This window comes from Rutilus rutilus, assembly GCF_951802725.1.
Source record: "Rutilus rutilus genome assembly, chromosome: 8".
Taxonomy (NCBI): Eukaryota; Metazoa; Chordata; class Actinopteri; order Cypriniformes; family Leuciscidae; genus Rutilus; species Rutilus rutilus.
The window spans coordinates 13,506,387-13,528,771 of NC_140222.1; the positions used below are offsets into that span (position 1 = coordinate 13,506,387).

General features: G+C 39.8%; 1 protein-coding gene across 1 annotated transcript; it reads right to left on the minus strand.

The window, feature by feature from the left end:
• Positions 1–7,051: 7,051 nt before the first annotated feature.
• Positions 7,052–14,455, minus strand: LOC311296247 (uncharacterized protein). Its single transcript, XM_084417917.1, has 5 exons — positions 14,336–14,455; positions 13,807–14,133; positions 13,071–13,412; positions 12,659–12,780; positions 7,052–8,367 (listed from the first exon to the last, which is right to left on the minus strand). Exons 1-5 carry the CDS (start codon positions 14,385–14,387, stop codon positions 8,332–8,334), a joined length of 879 nt encoding a protein of 292 aa, XP_084274043.1. The 5' UTR covers positions 14,388–14,455; the 3' UTR covers positions 7,052–8,331.
• Positions 14,456–22,385: the final 7,930 nt, after the last annotated feature.

The following is a 22,385-nucleotide window of genomic DNA, read 5'->3' on the forward strand; positions in this document are numbered from 1 at the left end:
CACATATTAATATTAAAATAACTTAATTTCAGAGCACCACAAAGTCAGACCTCAGCACCTTTATGTACCTCTATGTACCTTTAATGTAAGATCGTTCTTAGGTCACATACCAATTTAAAATCATAACATAAAACTGCAATGGTACTGTTTTTAAAATCATGTGTAGTAGGCCTAAGTGTACAGTAAGTGTGTGTGTAAACATGCTTTAATGAAGTAGACTTCAAAAGCTTTTGAATTTGAGCTTACAGTTCTTTCATCAACCTGTCTTTTACATAAACTTACAAAATAGATACTTTAACTTAGTCCTCAGATAGAGGAGGGTTGCTGCTAGCTCCGTTAAGGTATTTCTGTCCCTCCCAAACTGCATTAAAATGGTATGTTTAGCAGCCAGAATTTAAAAATTTTCAGGGGGAGAAACCCCCTGACCCCTCCTAACATGATCCATATCACCCGTCAGAAAACAATTGCAATGTCTCAGATTGCTGTTTCTCAACTTTGTTGTGTGTTTATTTTGTTATTGAGAGAAAGCATGCAGCACATATTTACATATTAATCTAACGCAGTGTCAGATGTTCGATTACAGTATATCACTGCTCACGTATTTCGAACTTCATTCATTCTAAACGAAGAACGAAAATAAATTACCTTTATTCTTTAAAAGTAAAAGTCTTTCTAATAGGAAAACATTTAACTTGAACACTTAGATAATGATGGTTACAATCACTTTAGCTTTCAACATACTAATCAGTGTATTAGCAAATGCCATTGCACACCTTCAGGTGATAGGTGCATGGGAAAAAAATAGCAATTATATAGGTCAAAAAATCTACAAAAAACAAAAACAAAGACCTCCCGCACACTATCAGTACTTGCAAAAACGTATCAAAAATATTTATTAGCAACGTTTCGGTCTCACGACCTTCATCAGGCATATACAAATATTCAAACTCAATCCCTTTAAAATAATCACATGACCAATCAATGAACAGATCCATTTGTAACCAATTTATCTCAATGACTGAATACATAATTAACACCACATCATCATAAACAGGTACAAACATAATAGTGACTAATATCAAAGTAAAAAAAAAAACACTTTATAACATCACATTAAATAATGCTTCATCATTCATCCCCCTAGGCCTAGGTGATAAAGTCTGAAGGGTAAAAATCCAAAACAGTTCACGTCTCTGTAAGAGCACTTCAATATCGCCCCCTCTAGATGGCACACTCACTTTTTCAATCCCACAAAACCGCAAAGAGGAAACGTACTCGGTTACTAAGCCTGCCAGAATGGGCGGGGCTTATGGCTATAAAAGCCCATTATTTCACCATAAAATCAGGTTAAAACGACTGAAGCGACAAACTCTGACAGATGGCAATAGTGCGGCAGGCTACGCAATAATCGTTCCCTACTGAGTACGTTCCCTTTCGAGAATGGTCACTTCATATTGTGTAGCTAATATGCAGTGGGGACGCAATGTAACACGCAGCACTATTAGCAACTGATTCCATCTCAACTGGAGCCTAGGGAAGCAAAAACAAGTTATTTGAAAAACTAAAAAATAATTATCTAGCCTCATCATGATCTCCCAAAAGATACAGAATATATATATTGTAAATGTACCTATACCATTTGATGATATGTTAATAGAAAGGACTGTTTTCTGCATTCAATACTTGACTATGAAAAATAAATAAATAAATTGGCTCAGTTGGGGGCAAAAATCAAGCCCATTGCCGTACACTGGTCTGAAGAACAAAATCGTTGTCAAAACTGAAATAATTATATTTCAAAAGATAAGAAGCCATCTCAATAACAAACTCTGAAGGTGGATTGACATAACGAAAAGTAATGTCTAAGGGCACTCAGTCCTTTTTTCATGTGAAATATTAGTATATAGACTTGTTATATCCAAAGTTAATAATAAAGAAATGGTAAATCATGTAACTTGGAAATCTTATTGATGAAATCAGTAGAATCCCGACTATAAGATGGTAACAAATGAACAAATGGTTTTATAAAAAAAAAAAAATCAACATACTGAGATAAGGGAAGAGCGAATTAGTTTGTGCCACAAATGGACGACTAAATCAAATTCGGGTTCATTTAGTACACCTTTTAGACCAAAAAGTATCCTACTTTTAGCCCAAATGTGTCTAACCATACTATCCATACTTTTTAAAGTTTGGTCGAACAAAATGTGATGGAAACTTGCTCTTCTAGTGAAAAATCCTCTCATAATCTTTTGTTGAATGAGAAAATAGCTTACTGAATTGATAAATGATCCGAATATTATTATAAAACCTGCAGATAAAGGAGGGGTGATCGTAGTCCAAGACACGAGTAGGCCTAAATGCTAACACTAAATTCTCTCACAATTGCAGAATATAAGGTTTTAGAAACTTCCAAATGATCCCACTATAATACTTTGATACTTGATTTTTTAACAAATGCTAAACAGGTTGGATATCTCAATCGGAGTTAAATTTTTTGTTTTGTCAACCCCCGATTAGACCTGTTTTTTACACTCTTCCTAAAATCCATAAGAGGCTAATTGATCCTCCAGGTCGTCCAATTGTGGCACAGACTAACGTCTCTCCTCCAAAATCCAACCAAATAGGCTGAATAGTCTCTTTGAAAGTGCACTTGTGGTCGGGATGTAAAGAACATATCTTGCCAGGTTGATCAGGGCAGGGAACTGTGTGAATGCCACCACTGCGGAAAGCCGTGGGAATGCAGACCTCTACCACCCGGGACCATTGAGCTTAGCTTACGCTTCCAGCGTGCTCCCTCGGTCCACCTCATTCGATCCTCACCCATCCTGTGCCACAGAGCCCTCACGGCTTCATCTGGCTCCGCCTTCACTCGAGTTCCGCCTCAGCCCTCCGGTGACACGTTTGGGCCGAAGCCTTAGGGGTTGCGTGGGTTGACCTGCTCTCCATCTGTGCCTAGGGCTCCACGAGTATCGGCTCTTTCACCCTCAGTTGTCACCATGGTTCTCCCTGCACCGCCATCGGTTTTCATCCCGGTTGGACTCTCAGGTGGGCTTCTCCCACCATCTGCACAACACTGGTTCCTTTCCTCTACCTCAGCACTTCACCCTTCTTGGAACTGTTACGCCCGTTTCACACATACGTATGCGGTGCGTGTTGCAGCGCTATAGTGCTTTCACAAATGTTGCGTTTGCAGTGCACAGCTGACCCACGGCTGTACCACAGACACATACTCACTTTTTTCAAATCCAGAAGTTATCAGCAACAATTTACCTCAACAAGGCGACATAATGAACAACACTCATCTCATTCGTGGAGGTGGAAAAACAAGTTCTTTGTGACGTGCAAGATTTATTGTATTAAAATTTAAATGCAAAAGAAAAGGTATGAGAGTCGGCTGTTTTTGTCAATTTTAAGTTTTAATTTAAAATGTTTGCGATTTTAATATAAGTACATGGTTAAATATTTGACCACTTGCTTGAGCAACTTAATATTTAAATCTATATAGAAGTAGCATTGAATTTAGCGTTGTTTAAATTGTGTACGTCTATTAAAGAGTGTATACGTGTACAAAGAGAATCGCAATGCTGACAACTTTTTTTTTTTTTTTATGTTATAAAAGTTGCTGATAAAAAACTTCTGGATTTAAAATAAAAATAGTGAGTATGTGTTTGTGGTACAGCCGTGGGTCAGTTACGCACTGCAAACGCAGCATATGTGAAAGCACTATAGCGCGTGCTGCTCCTGCACCGTATACGCACTGCAACACGCACCGCATATGCACTGCACATGGAGTATGTGTGAAACGAGAGTTAGCGCGAGGTCACTCCTTTCCGGGAAGGGGTGTACTGTCTCAGTTATGTTCAGTTTGAGTATGTTTGTTGTCTTTGTTTCCATGGTTACTCATTTGATAACTCATTCTGTTCACCTGTTCCCTCATTAGCTCCCTCTGTTACTTTCCTGTATTTAAGTCTCCCTCTTGCATTTGAGTTTGTCCGGTCTCATCTATGGGACGTATGAAATAAGTTTATGCGTACGTGATATGGCGTGGTATGTTAACCTGCCTTTATTCTTGGCCGCGTTTCCACCGAAATTACCAATTTGTCCCAGGATTTTTTTTCCCAGGAACTTTTTCTCCCCCAGACCTGTTGCTGTCTGCTTTTCCACCGCGGTCTAAAGTACTACAAAGATTAGGCAAATTAGTCCGGTGACGTAGGACTGCACGCTACTTTCCAGTTCATCCTCTGTATTTAAGCTTAATAAAACCTGAACCTCGTCGTCCATCGGTCATTTTTTTTAAACTCCATTGTTGATTCGAATAGAAACAACTGTTACTGCACGCACCACAACAGATTAAAAAAAAAATGGTGGTTGAAATAAAATGCTGCGTGGAGCCAACAAATCAAAATGCGGCATGAACTCAACCAATCAGCATGTTCAGCGCCCAAGTCCCACCCCTGAAAGTTCCTGAACTTTGAAAAAGTACTACCTTGCTAGTAGGGACAAGCAGCTTATTATGCTGCTTGATATTGATAAAACTGGTATTTCTAACCATATGTTATTGTATTGTCTTAATTATAAACATGCTGGTTTACTACTACTACTACAAGCAGTATGCATACTGTGTTAGACAACCATCTATTGTCCAAACTAGGAATTCAATATTCAAAGAATGTTCAATAGATGTTTTAATGGCATTTATCACATGAACATACATATATCTTTCAAGCTGTGTAGGAATTTGGCAAATGACAGTGAAACATGAAATATTAACATCAAAAGACACCTGCCACCTGCCAACTTGCACATGGTGGAAAATCTAAAATGGGTTGGCCTGAAGTAGCTACATTACTCATAGGTGTGGTTTTGGCGTAACGTGAAATAAACCAATCAGAGCATCATCTCACATTCCCTTTAAGAGCAGGCACGCTTGTTCCATGGCGGATTGCTATTATAATGGTGGATTTGCCAGGCGCACACCAGGAGCGGTTCACAGCCGAGGAGACCAACGTTCTCGCCAGGGCCGTAAAACACAGAGAAGTGACATTGTATGGGGATGGGAGAAACCCACCCAAATTAGCTTCGGTTAAACAGGCATATAATAATTTGGGTAAATGTGTAAGCTAGATTTATGCCTATTTTTTCACATCTTCATGGACACCACAATGATTTCCCTCATGTGGAATATCTTTCCTTGTAATTATATATGGTTTGCAAAAATGGCAACTGCTGCGTCTGTGTAGATGAGAGAAGCAAAGTGTATGCGCTTTGTGCACACGTTACATTATGGTCAACCATGCACCCTTAAAATAGCATCTGAACGCGCCACTGACTTTAGACTAGGTTTTTCCTGGTCTGTGGCGGAATTGTTTTCTGGAACTGCAAAATAGCACCAGGGAACGTTTGCGCCGGAACACGCCTCCTTTTTGCTGAACCGCCCCCGGGAGCGCAAGTTCATTCCCTAATTTACCAACGTGCATCTGTGGAGGGAAAAGTCTGCTATGCGTCGGGTGCAAAATAGGAATGATACATGCGTCGGTGTACAAAGTCAATTGCACTGGGTGCAAGATAGGGCCCAATATGTGATAACAGCAAGATGTCAATCTTAAAATGATAATAAATATACCCGTCTCAATCAATGTCGGCAATGGTACCAGCAACAATACCATTGGTAGTGCAGTCGATTCAGTACCTGTGTCAGACTGATATGGAATTGTTGAATAAACTCTTTTTTTTTTTTTTTGCACATTTGTCATTACTTGGAAAATTTGGGACCAGAAGTGAAACCACTGAGAACCCAATCTCATGTCATCTCATCAGTATGAGGAAGATTTTATCAAACACTCTGTCTCTCAATCAATCAGGAAGAATTTGACATATTTTCTTTTTATCTTCCATGATGTGTCTTTTTTTCTCCTTTTTTTTTTTACAGAAAGATGAAGAGGAGGATCACGTAGAATATGTGCCTGTCAGTGATCATTTCACTAGGAAACTCCAGCGACAACTTCAGTCTGAACTAAAGAATGGGCTAAATTCTTTACCAATTATTGGTATTGTATGGATCAGTTTAGCATTTTGACCCTTAAAGCCTCAAAACTAATTCAGACCATGCATTTACATCTGTACCAAAAATGTGGTTTGATCTTCAGACCATGCATTTACATATTGGGTTGAAAATGTGGTTTGATCTGTTGGGCAAACAGGTTCTGCATGAGTATGTGGTAGTACTGGAAGTGTGTGAGCTGCAGTAGTATGTGTTTCAAGCATCACTTTTAGAGTTATTCATTGTGTTCAACTTGTTAAAGAAAACTATGCATTCATTTTGAAAAACCATAAAGCAGATGACAATGCTAATCATTTCCCTCAGATACTACAGTGATTATACAATAAAATCATAATTTATTGTGGAATCTTCTTTAAACAGTGTTAGACGTTTTTCAGAAATGTTCTAATTTCTTTTCTGAGTGTTGTCTGGTCCCAGTTTTACTGTAGTAACAATCACTAATAACTGTTGGTAAAAGTTTATTGCATGAGTGTTAAAATAATGTATAACTCTATGATTCAATATTAGCTTAGTTATTTCTGGTAACACACACACAAAAATATTTTAGAGACAAACAGATTCCAGCCTTCATGAATGAATCATGTTATTAATATGTATAATGAACATTCAAATATTTTTCAAGTTAATTTCCTTGTTTCTTGTATCCAGGAAATATTCTGTCCAGAGTGCAAACAACAGTTGTCTTACTAAAACAGCTTATTAAAAAACTTTAGTGTTTGTAAAACTACAACATTCATGTCCAGTTCTTGTCGATGTTTGGTTAATATATATATATATATATATATATATTAGCATATATTAGCTTTGGATGACTTTTCTTAAAATATTTACCATGTCATAAACATCATGAGACACCTCTATTGAGGCTTTATACATATTGATTACCACCAGCTGAAAGACAAATCCAAAAATAGGAACAAGAGAACAGAGTATTAAAGTGAAGGCAATCATTTTAATCAAACAGTGATAATATTCTCCCACTCAAACACAGCAGCAAAATACATGCCATGACTTTAAAACAATCACACACAACAACCACAGCTGAACATACTTCATTAATAAAACTGAAAGAGACAAGATGAAAAAAAATATCTTCATCTACAAAAATGCAAAAGATAAAATGAAAGAACGAATCAGCACCTCATAAAATGTCACAGATGTTTTTTCACAACTTCAGGTAAGAAGACATTCACAGTTTTGCACATACAATTATATCTACTAAATGTATGAAGACTTACTATATTTTAATTGCATTGTTTTATCAAGTATACACACATTTGTGTGGCTGTAACACTCCTCCATCAAGTATTTCTCAGGTTTAACGCCAGAGTAACAATGTTTAACACAGCCTGTATCATGTATGCTTCCAATTACGGGCATTGAATATATATATATATATATATATATATATAAAAAAAAAAAAAACTCAACAAAGTGTTTCACCAACTTTAAAATAAACCAATGAATTTCCAAGCTTATTATGTCTGTTTTGGTTCCAGTGTAGCTGGTGGACATATAAAAAACCATGCTATTCACAGTTGGTCAACCAGTGTTTTCTGATCAAGGTGGATAACCAAGGGATAGTGTGATAGTAATGTTTAAACTAAACACCAGCAACATATTGATGCCAGTCTTTTCCAGTTACAGCAACAACACCAGTAAAAACATCTTCAGTATCAGAAGTGGAGACTGTCCTTATGTATGAGACTGTGTTGAGGAGGACAATCTTGGTCATAATGATTGTCTTGTTGAGGTAATTGTAAAAAAAACAAACACAGTCAATTCTTTCAGAGGATGTAAACAGATGCTACAAAACAACTGATGTGTCAAACCAGATTAGTATTATAGTGCAAATGTTAAGAAACAGATATAATGCCTCACTTTAATAGTGAGCTTTAATAAAATAAGCTTTAATAAACCTCTACTGAGAAACATCAAGCTGATCTACTGCTGGAAACTGTTGCTCTGTTTCTTACTTTATTGCTCATATACTGTTTAAGGCTAAATGTGTTCATTTACCATTAAAATCACTAAAAAACAAATGATAAGAAATCAGTTTTTGAAGTCGTATTTAAATTGGTATAATTTGACTGGTATTGGCACCGACCACTGAAATCCCGACACAATTACTCTGTGAGCGAGGAGAGTTTCAGCTGATCTTCTCTCTATCATTTCTTAATTCTCTTCAGTGTCTCTTTCAATGAAAGTATCAAAATTATAAATTATGTTACATTGTTTTATTTGGCAGCCTCGGCCTGAATTTGAGCCTAAGGGTCCTCTGTCCCATCTGGGTTATCAACATCCTGCAAGAAAGCACAGGTTCACAAAAGGTTAAAAGTAATGAGGAGGATTGATAGAGAATTGGAATTGTTTAGTTTTTTCTCCTGTTGTTTCTACAGATGTTTTCTTATGTAACATTATCTCTTAAACTGCACTGTCATCTTCTTTAGTAAAGTAATAAAAAAGGGAAGAATTATGATTTCAATATTGCATCTGAAATTCTTAAACCGATGTATTGCTGTTTTATAAGACACTTGCTCTCTGAAAGACGTAGCATTGTTTCTCTAGTAATTGTTATTTAGTTTATTAGGTTATTAGGAGTTATTAGTGTTTTTGATAGTTTTGACACTGCCACACCTGTGAACATCTGTTTCTGTAGTGTTAATACTGTTAAAACATAGGATAAAATCAAGGATGAAAAAAGATAACTATCAACAGTGTACATGTGTGTTACACCCTTAGTTGCACAAATCGCACGATGCAGGAGAATTACTAGAGTATTGTATTGCTATATTCAAGGAACTGTGTAATTAAAGACTTATTCAACAAGCCAAAGCCTCTTTCACACAGAGCGTTCATCACAGAAAATTGCCATATAATTTCTAGAGAATGCCTTCTGTATGAACACAAACATGTCCCGAGATTGATCACCTAGTAACATTGCTGGGATCAGTCCTGGGACGCGTCCTGAGTGAACAAAAGGCAGGACCAATGCCGTAAGATGTGTGTCGTAATGATGACACATTGTCGTTGACTCTTTGACAGGGGGGTTTAAATGCAGATCAACGTTCACGTTGCACATTAATAAAGAAAAAAGTTTGTGTTCATCAAGGAACAAAGGGAGGACGAAAAATGTCTGCAAAAAAAAAATATGAAAAGACAATGCAGAAAAGCAGAGCGCATGTGGCGGAAGACAAAACTTGTAGTCCATTATAACATCTACAAAGACAGCCTTCATGCTTTCAATATGGTACTAGGCAAAGCTAGACAGACTTTCTTCTCAAATATTATAAACAGTAATTTAAACAACACACGCACTCTTTTTGCTACTGTAGAGAGACTGACAAACCCCCCAAGCCAGATTCCCAGTGAAATGCTCTCAAACAGCAAGTGCAGTGAGTTTGCTTCTTTCTTCTCTGACAAAATCAATAATATCAGAGAGGTGATCAGCACATCATTGAGTTGCGCTGGGGTCAGACAGATCAGACCACCTGAAAAAGTAGTAACTTTGTCTGATTTCGAAAAAATTGATGGCAAAATTTTGGTAGAAACCGTACAGCACCTTAAAACATCAACATGCGCTCTTGACACACTTCCCACATCTTTTTTCAAAAGTGTGTTAAACAGTTTAGAAGCAGATCTTCTAGAAGTGGTAAATGCCTCACTTCCAGTTCCACTTCCAGAGTTTTCCAAACTCCCTAAAAACTGCAGTTGTCAAGCCCCTCCTGAAAATGAACAATCTGGATAAGACCATATTAAGCAACTATAGACCGATCTCAAATCTTCCTTTCATAGGCAAGATCATTGAAAAAGTTGTCTTCAATCAGCTGAACAAATTCTTGAGCTTGAATGGATACTTTGACAATTTTCAATCTGGTTTCCGACCGCATCACAGCACAGAGACAGCGCTCATAAAGATAATAAACGATATTCGCTTAAATACTGATTCAGGCAAATTATCAGTGCTGGTGCTACTCGACCTCAGTGCTGCATTTGACACTGTCGATCATAACATACTTCTTGACAGGCTGGAAAACTGGGTGGGGCTTTCTGGGATAGTCCTAAAATGGTTCAGGTCATACTTAGATGGGAGAGGTTATTATGTGAGTATAGGAGATCATAAGTCTGAGTGGACATCCATGACATGCGGAGTCCCTCAAGGCTCAATTCTTGCGCCACTCCTGTTCAACCTGTATATGCTCCCAATGAGCCAAATAATGAGAAAGAACCAAATTGCTTACCACAGCTATGCAGACGACACACAGCTGTACTTAGCCCTATCGCCTAACGATTACAGCCCCATTGACTCCCTGTGCCAATGCATTGACGAAGTCAACAGTTGGATGTGTCAAAACTTTCTTCAATTAAACAAAGACAAAACTGAAGTTATTGCGTTTGGAAACAAAGATGAAGTTCTCAAGGTGAACGCATACCTTCACTCTAGGGGTCAAACAACTAAAAATCAAGTCAGGAATCTTGGTGTGACACTAGAGTCAGACCTTAGTTTCAGTAGTCATGTCAAAGAAATAACTAAATCAGCAAACTATCACCTGAAAAATATTGCAAGAATTAGATGCTTTGTTTCCAGACAAGACTTAGAGAAACTTGTGCATGCTTTCATCACCAGCAGGGTGGATTACTGTAATGGACTCCTCACTGGCCTTCCCAAAAAGACCATAAGACAGTTGAAGCTCATACAGAACGCTGCCGCCAGGATTCTGAGCAGAACCAGAAAATATGAACATATCACACCAGTCCTCAGGTCTTTACACTGGCTCCCAGTTAGATTTAGGATTGATTTCAAAGTATTATTACTGGTATATAAATCATTCAATGGCCTAGGACCTCAATACATTGCAGATATGCTCACTGAATACAAACCCAACAGATTACTCAGATCATTAGGATCATATCAGCTAGAAATACCAAGGGTTCACTCTAAGCATGGCGAGTCCGCTTTTAGCTATTATGCCAGCCGCAGCTGGAACCAGCTTCCAGAAGAGATCAGATGTGCTCCTACAGTGGTCACATTCAAATCCAGACTCAAAACACTTCTGTTTAGCTGTGCATTTACTGAATGAGCACTGTGCCGCTGTTCGTCCGACTGTACTGTATTGTATTTCATTTTATTTTTCTAAACTGTTTTAATTATTCTTGTTTCTTTTTATTATTTTAATTTCTTCTATGTAAAGCACTTTGAATTGCCATTGTGTATGAAATGTGCTATATAAATAAACTTGCCTTGCCTTGCCTTGCCTTGCTAACACGACACATCCTGATGTCACGTGTCTTTATGGGATCATACGGGATGTGTGAGAACGCACGTACAGATTCAGGAAAACACTGGCAGTGTGAATGAACCAAAATCAAACGATCCCGGGTGGCCGAGAGAGCTCAACGCACTGCAACTGAAGAAAACACATGCAAATAGAAAAAACACCCGCAAATTAATAAAACATCTTCATCAGTTTCACACCACGTGTTCTACAGATACTCACTACACAACCAAATACAGAAACACGCTGCAAATAGCACAGAACACAACGGAAATGTGTCCAGGGGGCCCCAAAAAGTGACGAACCCGGCTGGGACGTGCTTATAGCCTGTGAGCATCCTTATGCCCCACTCCCTTCGAAAGGCAGACGGCAGAGCCCTTGAAGTGGGGACTTTGGAGTAAGCAGGGCACTAGTTTGCCGTTTAGTAGCCGTTTGGAATGCACTTGGTGAAGGGAGCAAAGAAAGACAACGTACAGTAATTTCCTCATTATTTTCACCTGGGATGTTCCCATGACAGCGCAGCACTGTGTCCATCAGCTGAATAGCTGTTCTTACGACAGAAAATCCTTATTATTGCTGTTAACATAACGGTTGCAAATAAATATACATATTATACAAACATAGTTAAATATGCATTATATATCTGTGTGTGAATGTCTCAACTTTAAAACTTGCCTTCTCATCTTTGGACCATGCAGTACCTAACATTTCTTATGAAACTTATTTAAACATAACATGACAAAGTTTGAATAATGTAACTGATGTATGTATTGATATCTTTACCTCATGTTCTTTTTCCTCTATATTTTATTTTTCAGCTCATTGTTAACTCTTTTTTTCTCATTTGTATTCTGATGACATAAACATGTCATCTCTCTATGTTTTGCAAAAAGAACATAGAGAGCATTCAGGGTCCCCTGAAACCATTTCTGTTGTGGTCTGCTATTTGCAGTGTTTCTGTATTTGGTTGTGTTGTGAGTATTTGGAGCACACTTGTGTTGTGAAACTGATGAAGATGTTTTCTTAATTTGTGGGTGTTTTTCTAATTAATTAATTTCTTAATTTGTGGGTGTTGAGTTCTCTCGGCCACCGTAAATGAGCACAGGGAACACAGGTAAGCAGACAGGCAAACAGGGAAACCAAAACACCATGTTAATAAAACAACAAAACAGAACAGAACTTTTACAACCCTATGTTTAAAAAAAAGAATTGTAATTTTTTAATAATATAAAAATGCATTCCTTTAACTGTTCTTTAAAATGATTTTTTCATAGTAAATCTCATCTATCTTGTTTAATCAGCTGTATGTAATACTTACATCCTGTTTTGTTTTATTATATTCTTTACTTTGTTCCACCAAAACAGCAGTAACAGCTGCAGCCACCAGGATAACAACACCAACACATATTCCTGCTACAACACCAGAAGACAAACATGAATCTGGAACAGATAAAGACATACATGCAGTCATCATTATGAGAGAGTGACTGATGATCCATCCAGTACGTAACATCGCGTAATAATATGTTTTTAGCAGCAGCAGTTAAAACAGCATTAGCACTGTGAACTCAACAGGAAACACTGTTCACAGGTAAGTTATAAGTTTTCATGTTAACATTAGTCAACGTGTTATTAGGTCAAAGCTTGCTTTTTATAAACTGTCCACAAGCCAACATTTATTGGGTTGATTTCTCAATGGAAATGCATTGATAACTGAATTATACACCCACCAATGACAGTAAGACTGAATCTCTTCACTCTAGTGATGCTGAAGCTGCTGTTGTTGATGTTGATCAGTAGTTTATATTCTCCACAGTCTGTGTTTATGGTGTTTGTGATGGTCAGAGATCCAGTCTGATGATCCAGCTTCAGTCTGTCTCTGAATCTTCCATCACTATCTTCGCACTGAACATCTGTACAGGTTTTATTTTGATCTCCAGTGATTTCAGCGATGAGAGTATCAATAAAATACCACGTCATCCCATCACTTGGTTTTCTTATTTCACCAGAATCTAAAGTAACAGATTCTCCCTCCTGTTTATTCACTTCATATAGTTCAGAAGCAGAAACTCCTAAAACACAAATCAACAGATGTGTTTGGATCTTTTTGGGGAAACAAATAAACTACAAAAGAATTGCACATGAATGTGATTGCACAAGCCCCTTCTTAACTATTGATCTGAAAAGAACCATTTATGCCTGGTTTGTGCTTTTTTACACATTTACATATTTTACATATTTGTATTCTCATATAAACGGAGATGGCGTGATTAGACGCTGTCACCTGAACTCAACTGCAGCTTCCTTAAAAAAAATACTCATACAGGTGAATTAACATACTGGTAAAGAAAATAACTCTTAATATCATTGTAAATATAAATAAACATATTAACAATGTGATTTGAGCACACATATACTACAGTTTAGTTTATATATTAACTAAAATAATAAACATGAATGACTCACCTTGAACAGTAACATTGAAGATCTTTTCACTGTTTCTGCTGCTGATGATCAGTAGTTTATATTCTCCAGAGTCTGTGTTTCTGATGTTCATGATGGTCAGAGATCCAGTCTGATGATCCAGCTTCAGTCTGTCTCTGAATCTCTCAGTATCTTCATTACACTGAACATCTGTACAGATCTTATTCTGATCTCCACTGATTTGAGCGATGCGAGTGTCATTAAAATACCATTTAATATCTTCTTGTTGTTTTGTTTCAACACCAGTGTATAAAGTGACTGAATCTCCCTCCATCACTGACACTTTATCTGATCCAACACCGAAAACACCTGGAGAAGAATCAGTTAAATAAGTCAAACAAAAACATATAAAATGTTGTGATTTCAACAATGCCCTCTTTCCCTATACATGGCTACATTTGTTCACTCATGCAACCAAGTATTTTCATATCTCATGGTGAATATTGACCATCAATCGTTTTTTGTCGTTGACCAGGAAGAGAGATAATATTGTAACAAATCAAAGTCTTACCATGGTCGAGAAAAAACAAGATCATTGAGAACAAATGAATGAAAAGCTTCATTTTCACCACTTTTCACTCGAAAAATGACCGCAAATTCCGATCCATAAAAGAGAGTTGTTTAAAGTGAAAGTAGAAAACTTAGAACTTACATAAAGGAGCGAGTGATGACGAGGAGAAGGGGGCGTGGCGTTTTCTAACACGCAGGCAGGCTTTTCGTCGTATTCTGTTTGTAAAACATGATACAATTTTATTTAATTAGTACAAATTGCTTATTCGAAGCGCGGATTTTATTATTTTAAAGAATATGTAGCCCTACTGTCAGTGTCAGGTAAAGAGTTTTAAAAACTAAATTATTATTTTATTTTAATAAACAAAGAACAAAATCAAATCTGTCACAAGTTTAAGAGTTAGGTTATAGTATTTTCAACTAACTGTACCTATTCAAAAAATAAAAGTATATACAATGTCCCCATTAAGATATGCAAACGTATCGACGTGTAGCCTAAAGTACAGCGCAAAAAAAAAAAAAACTTGTTTCCTTGAATGAACCTTGTTCATCTGCCATTGCTTAATACATTAATACAAGGGTAAACCATAAGAAAAAAGTTTATCTTTAGATTGCATATCATGTAATGTTTAATTAAATTTATGATAGATTTGAAAAAAAAAATACAAAGAAAACATATAAAAAAGCTGCAAGAAAGATAATTACATTCTGGATAAATTTAAACATGCATTAAGCTTTCACAGACAGAGTTCTGTAACTTTACATTTACTATCATTAGTTAATACTGCCTATCAAACAAAGTTATATATTCAGTGTAATTGACCCTTCGCCAAGCCACGCCCGAAAACCGCCACAGGCCAATCGTGGCTTAGCAACCGTAACTAGGCACGGGAGGTCTGGCAAGCTTTCGAGCGAGGGAAACATACCGAAGCGTTGTGCGAATGAATTGTGCAAATCTGATACCCGGTATCATAAAAGTTTGGACGGGGGTGGGATTTTTTTCCTTCCCGAAACCTAAAACCCAAGGGGAGAAATGCCGGGCGTGGATCAAGCAGTGTGGGACGACCCACTCACAACTAAATGTCGACAGGATTAACAAAAACACCTACATTTGCTCCACGACTTGTGAGCAGTAGCCTGGCGCGCTAAAAATATAAGCGGGAGAATGTTATCATTGCAAAGTGGTCAGGCTAATGTCTTGTGTTTATTCCACAAGATTTATGGATAAGCTGTTCGATTTATAATTATTCGATTATTTTCAAATTTCACTCACCCTGCTGTGCATGAACATAGCTGTTCCTCAATTTGTGTGTTTCCCATTTGAATGGTCAGCGTATGAGGTGGCTGCTGCTTGCGCTGGGACATATAGGCTTCAGCTTCGATTTTGATTAAATTATTATCTAATCGGTTGCATATTATGTTGTGGATATAACCCTCGAATGCATACTGCAGTCCCTTTTGTCTTGCTTTCTCAGATATTTCACCTGTTCGCCTTGAGTCTGAACTTGAACTTGAGTCTGACCTAATGGCCTTTAACCAGACAGAGCTCAGAATACAATCCTCTTTAATAATTTTTATCCCATTAGCACCTGCTGGTAGATGTCGTAACTACACTCACTGCAATGAGCATCTCTAATCATGATGTCTGAGCTATAGAAATATGACTTCTCAAAAAAGTTGCATAACAACTTTTGAGATCAGGGGAGTGAGGTTTACACACTATTATTGGCCGACATCCGTTACACTTACCCCCCTAAACCTCACCCCCACCCGGGTCATTGCACCAAATGCAACCAGCCCTATTCGACCCGCTCCGAGCAGGACTCAAACCTGGGTCTCCAGCATGGAGGTGGGCACGCTAACATGAAGGGGAGTGAGGTTTACACGCACAGCTCTTACTGGCATACATCCATTACATATATTTATTTCAACTTTGTATTTTATACTTTTGGATTTTGTATTGGATTTGAATGCAATGTCTTATTAAAAGACGACACAGAGGACTATACAAACCACAAATGTACAGCTTTTTTACCAGTCAGGAAAATGTTTAGGTCTGGTGTATTATTTAGTGTTTTGTTTAGCTGTCGATATGTGTACGTTATCAAAGATGCATGATGGGTAAGAGTGCAGTTTGACTTGTAACTCTGATTTGACTGTTTTTGAAACATTATTAGGCTGTAAAGCTGTTATTTGAGGGTATCAACTGTAAGTTTCATAAACAGCAGGAAGAAACACTTGGCTTATAAACTAAACACATGCACTGAATAGCCAAGATATTTGTCTACTCAAAAGATAAAACCATGTTTCTATAGAAATCAGATTGCAGCAGGTTTCAGTTTGACTCAGTTGAGCTGCTAGTGTCTCACATTGATAAGACTGGCATCAATAACACCAATCAACACCCTAACCCCCCACCCCCCATGTAAAAAAACAAAAATATTTAAGTGAATAGAAAAAATACAAAAATAAAATCAGCTTTACAATAGGCAAAATATGAAATTTAGTAAGATTCATATAATAATCCAGTCTAATTTTACGTATTTATCACAGTAAGGAAACTACGTTTGACAAATGGTCAGTGTTGAATGATAAAATGAAGACTGTTTTCCACTGTTAGGAATAGTTTAAGTCTAAAGAGACAGAAGAGCATGTATATGTTATAAAATCATAACACACTTTCGGTGAATGTATGTAATGTGTGTGAACTAGAAGGGTCAAGCGCTGTCGTGGGAGGATTCATATGCATGCAAGATGAATAAATTGATGGTTATCAGTGGACTGTGTAACTAGATCAAGCGTTTCACTGAGCAGCTGAAGAAAATGTTTCACGTGTTTGTTTTGTTCTGTTTGTGCTTCTGCCGTCTGATTGGTAAGTTTTAAATATATTATTTTGACTTAATAACAGTAGCATTCTTCACAGATGTTAAATCATTGAAAATAATGGACATTACTATAGAAATTTCAAACAGTGGAAGCTCAGAAAGCGAATCCTCCAGTGAGCTACTTTCAAATCTTCATTATTTAAATGAATTTGTGTTTTAAAACATCCCCAGCCATCTCTAAAAATTATAACTATGACAAACAACAAAAGTAATATAAAATTAATTAATCAAAATGTGCAAGAAACATGTTTTATGTACTGATACATATATATGTGTGTGTGTGTGTGTGTTCACATATCCACAAGGTGTTAAAAATATCAATATGTTGTAACTGACTTTGTAGTGTCATTCATTTTGCTCTATGCCAGATGACTTTTAAAAACACCGTAAAAATAATTTTATTAGTTCACACACATCTGTCTGTTCATGTATCTCACCTTTCATTTTCTTTTGTCTGTTTGCTGCTGTTGTGAGTTTTTTTTAAATTCACATTTAAAAACTTCATCTGATTTCAGGCTTTGTAAACCATCAGAGGCCGTAATCTGTGTAAAATCTGTTTGTCCATCAGGTGTGTTTGGTGCTGATGAAGTGAAGTCAGTGTCAGTGATGGAGGGAGATTCTGTCACTCTAAACACTGATGTTACTGAAATACATGAAGATGATGATATACTGTGGAAATTTGGAGCTAACAACTGTCTCATAGCTAAAATGAAAAAGAAGAAGCAAATCTTTTACACATGTGATGATGTTCCTGATGGGAGATTCAGAGACAGACTGAAGCTGGACGATCAAACTGGATCTCTGACCATCACAAACACCAGAACTGAACATACTGGAGTTTATGAAGTAAAGATAAGTGGAAATATACTGACAACAAAAACATTCAGTGTTTCTGTCTATGGTGAGTAAAAAGTTCATTTGTCCTGTCCACATATTAGTTTCATTATACATCAAAAATGAAAATTCTGTCATTAATTACTCATCCTGGCCTGTCACACACTTCAACGGCACTACGGGTAGAAATGTTGAGAGATATAGGAAATGTTTCTGATCCAAGCTACCTGATGATGGCAGTAATGCACTGTTAAGTGCGATTGCCAATAAAAGGAAAAGAAGAAGAAGTAGTTCAGCATCCGGTATTGTGCATATACCACACTGTTGTGTGTTGTTGGCTTTTTTTTTGTTAGTACTTGTTTAATAAATCTTGGAATCGTCTTCGTCTTCTGTGAATTTTAGCGTTACAGAATACCGGACTTTAAACACAAGATATGGGCATTTCCCGCACCCATCAAAACCCAACCGTCTACTAACCTGTTTTCAGAATGGCTGCTCGATTGAAGAATATGTGAAGGAGTTTCTAGATATTGCACACCAGCTCTCCTGGACAGATGACGTCTTAAAGAACGTGTTTGGACTTGGACTGGATGTTCCTCTGTACCAGCCAGTTTCAGCCACTAAACCATGTTCATTCATACAATATCTGGATCATGTGCTGTTGTTGAACGGTTCAGCCTTCACCGTGGGTGAGGCTGATAATTAGTCACTCAACCACCATCACCAGCCATCTTCCTTGCCACACAGCCTGAATGTCTTCAAGTCATACCCGCTGCCTCACCGCCTGAGCCCTCGGCAAAGATGGCCGCTGCCTCACTGCCTGAACCCTCGGCTAAGATGGCAACTGCCTCACCGCCTGAGCCCTTGGCTAAGATGGCCGCCGCCTCACCGCCTGAGCCCTTGGCAAAGATGGCCACCGCCTCACCGCCTGAGCCCTTGGCAAAGATGGCTGCTGCCTCACCACCAAAGTCCTAAGCCACGATGGCCGCTAACGCCACGCCGCCACCATGTCTGAGCCTGTATCTGTTCCTGAGCCTGTATCTGTTTCTGAACTCCCATCCAGCCTCCCTCTCCCGCCTCCTCCAATCATCCATCACTCATCCCTGCCTCCACTGCTTCCTGTCAGCCCCTTAGCTCACCCTCAGTCCATCTTCGGTGACGTATGTTTGCCGCAGGTCTGCCAGTCGCCAACTCCATCAGGGTCGGTGAATCCCCGGTCTCCGCTTCCAACCTCCGCAACCAGGACTCCACTTCGGCCTGTCGGTCCATTAGCTCCACCTTGGCTCCTACCTCCCTCATTTCCACCGTAGCCCAACAGTCCACCAGCTCCGTCAGGCTTCCTCGTCCCCCGGCTTCGCCTTGGTCGTTCGTCGGCCTGCCCTTGCCTCGGGGACTACAGTCCTCTGGCTTCGACTCATCCCTTCGTTCCTCTGGCTCCATTGGGCTCCTCACTCCCTCCAGCTCCACCTTGGTCCTCTGTCGCTCCGGCTCCACCGCGGCCTTCTGGATCCCAGCCTGCGTCTCGGTTGCCAGAGCCGTCGGCATCGCCATGTCCCTCGGAATCCTCACCATTGCCTTGGCTCGTCTGCTCTCTGGCTTCATCCGGGTGTCCTCTTCCACCTGCTCCGCCTCCGCAGCCGCAGTCTCCCGAGATGCCGGCACCAGAATCTACATAACCTGCTCACCCTCCTGCCTTCTGTCTGCTCTTCACCTGCTCTTCGTCCTCCTCCTGAGTCCCCTCCCTCCGCAGTTGGTCCAAACTCTGCTTCTTTTTTTTTTTTTTAGGGACGGATAGAAATTATTTGTTTTAATTAACATTATGCCACAAATACTGCCGTTTGAGCTTCAGATCGTTCCTTTAACTATAGTTTGAGATGACAGAAACACTGACACGCTACACTAAAACAAGATGGTTGTTTAGAATTATCCATATTTCTCTATATTTTCTTATATTTTCCAGCTCATCTGCCTGTTCCAGTCATCAGTAGAGACTATTCATCATCATCATCAAATTGTTCATTGGTGTGTTCATCAGTGTTGAATGTGTGTGATGCGACACTCTCCTGGTACGCAGGAATCAGTGTATTGTCCAGCATCAGTGTGTGTGATCTCAGCATCAGTCTCTCTCTACCTCTGGAGGTGGAATATCAGGATAAAAACACCTACAGCTGTGTGCTGAACAATCCCATCAGCAACCAGACCACACATCTGGACATCATCACACTCTGTCACACATGTGCAGGTAGGCCTACTTTTGTGGTGATGTTATTTGCACCTGTCACGCCTGAGGCGTTCCCCATAGCGTCATTCTGACGTAGTGTCTCGTTCCCTGTTCTCAGTATCTGTATTTTCCCTGAGAACAGGGAACGAGACACTACGTCAGAATGACGCTATGGGGAACGCCTCAGGCGTGACAGGTGTCTGAAATCAAATATCATCTCACAGCAATCATGCTGACCGGCGACAGCCCGTGAATCATTAGCGTGAATGATTAACGTGAAACCTGCAAGTATAAAAAAGGGGTGCTTTGCAACATGACAACATCCTATCGTCTGAAGGGACTGTTGCAGGCAGGCCCCGAGGCATGGCAGGAAGACGTAGTGTCTCGTTCCCTGTTCTCAGGGAACATAGGTTACAGTCGTAACCTGAGACGTTCCCTTTCGAAAGGGAACTCTACACTACGTCAGAATGACGCTATGGGGAACGATATACCAACGCCACCATGCTAAGGGGAGTGCATGCCAAAAGGCAGTGACAACTGTCAGAACCGGCAATTCAAATGAGCGCTAGTACCACTCACCCCCAGGTCACACTGAGCTGTCAGTGACAGCACTCCCTACGGTCATAGCCCAAGCTAAATGACACCACAGAAAACCTCCATAAACATAGTTTAGTGAAAGGTCTACCTGGGCCTGTTCAAGGGCCAAGGACCACAACTTCAACTTCTTAGAAGGGGTCCCTTCTAGGGAATGTGGCTAGGGAACCGAGGAACCCCAGCCAGTCACTATTCAGGGGAACGTGCCGCCTGAAACGCCACCAGGCAGGCCTGACCTGGTGTCACTATATAAGACACAACAGTCTGGCCACTTCCTGTCTATCTGAAGACAGAGCCTCTGGACACTTGCCTTTAGGAAGGCATCCAACCCGAGGGACTGCGAAGCAGGCAGTGAACCACTCGGACCGGATCTCAGAGACGGGATATCCTGGAGAGTATGACTCAGCATAGTGCTTTACAACCCTTGCCAGCGAGGGGAGTTTCTCTACTCAATCCACAGATCAACTCAGTGTTTGTGTTTCAAAACACTGAGGAGGCCTGTGAGGGCCTAAGGGCTGATCTAACTGGGAGGCCTCAAGAGAGGCCTATGACCGACTGACCAGACTCAGGAGACCACATACTCATACTGACCCTCAGTGAGGGGAGGAGCATTAGATCTACCTGGTAGGCAACCAGGCTGTAGCAGGAAAAAGAGGTTCCAGGAGGGAACCCGTAGCAGAGAATAAAAACTTGAGTCGAGACAGGGCGCAAGCTCACCTTCGCTAGCTGCCTGATAAGGTCTGCTAAACTGAAAGTAAGCGGCCACTAGCTTACAAAAACCCAGCACCACTGTGAAACTACTCTCAGGGAGACCTGGAGAGGCCTTACTACCTGACAACCACAGTATGTGGGAGCTCACTTTCAGAGAGGCCTGGTGAAGCCTACTATCTGATAGCCACAGAACGTGGGAGCTCACTTTCAGAGAGGCCTGGGGAGGCCTACTACCTGACAACCACAGTACGTGGGAGCTCACTTTCAGAGAGGCCTGGTGAAGCCTACTATCTGATAACCACAAAACGTGAGAGCTCACTTTCAGGGAGGCCTGAAGAGGCCTACTACCTTAAAGACCATGCTAAGTGGAAACGCACAGTAAGTGGGAGCTAACCCTCCAGGGAGGCCTGGTAAGGCCTACTACATGACAACCACAGTATGTGGGAGCTCGACTTCAGGGAGGCCTAGTGAGGCCTACTACCTGATAACCACAGTGCATGGGAGTTCACTTACAAAGAGGCCTAGAGAGGCCTGCTACCTGACAACCACAGTATGTGGGAGCTCACCTTCAGAGAGGCCTGATGGAGCCTACTATCTGATAACCACAGAACGTGGAAGCTCACTTTCAGAGAGGCCTGGAGAGGCCTACTACCTGACAACCACAGTATGTGGGAGCTCTCCTTCAGAGAGGCCTGGTGAAGCCTACTATCTGATAACCACAGAACGTGGGAGCTCAAGCTTAAAAAACACATTAAGTGGAAACTCAAAGTATGATGGAACTCAACTCCAGGGAAGCCTGGTGAGGC

Excerpts from the sequence above, each read along its gene's own strand:
- LOC311296247 (XM_084417917.1), bottom strand. The coding sequence starts at position 14,387 with ATGAAGCTTTTCATTCATTTGTTCTCAATGATCTTGTTTTTTCTCGAC. Across the intron at positions 13,413-13,806 it reads CTTCAATGTTACTGTTCAAG|GAGTTTCTGCTTCTGAACTA; the intron begins GTGAGTCATTCA and ends TTTGTGTTTTAG. Across the intron at positions 12,781-13,070 it reads ATTCAGTCTTACTGTCATTG|ATTCATGTTTGTCTTCTGGT; the intron begins GTGGGTGTATAA and ends TATCTGTTCCAG.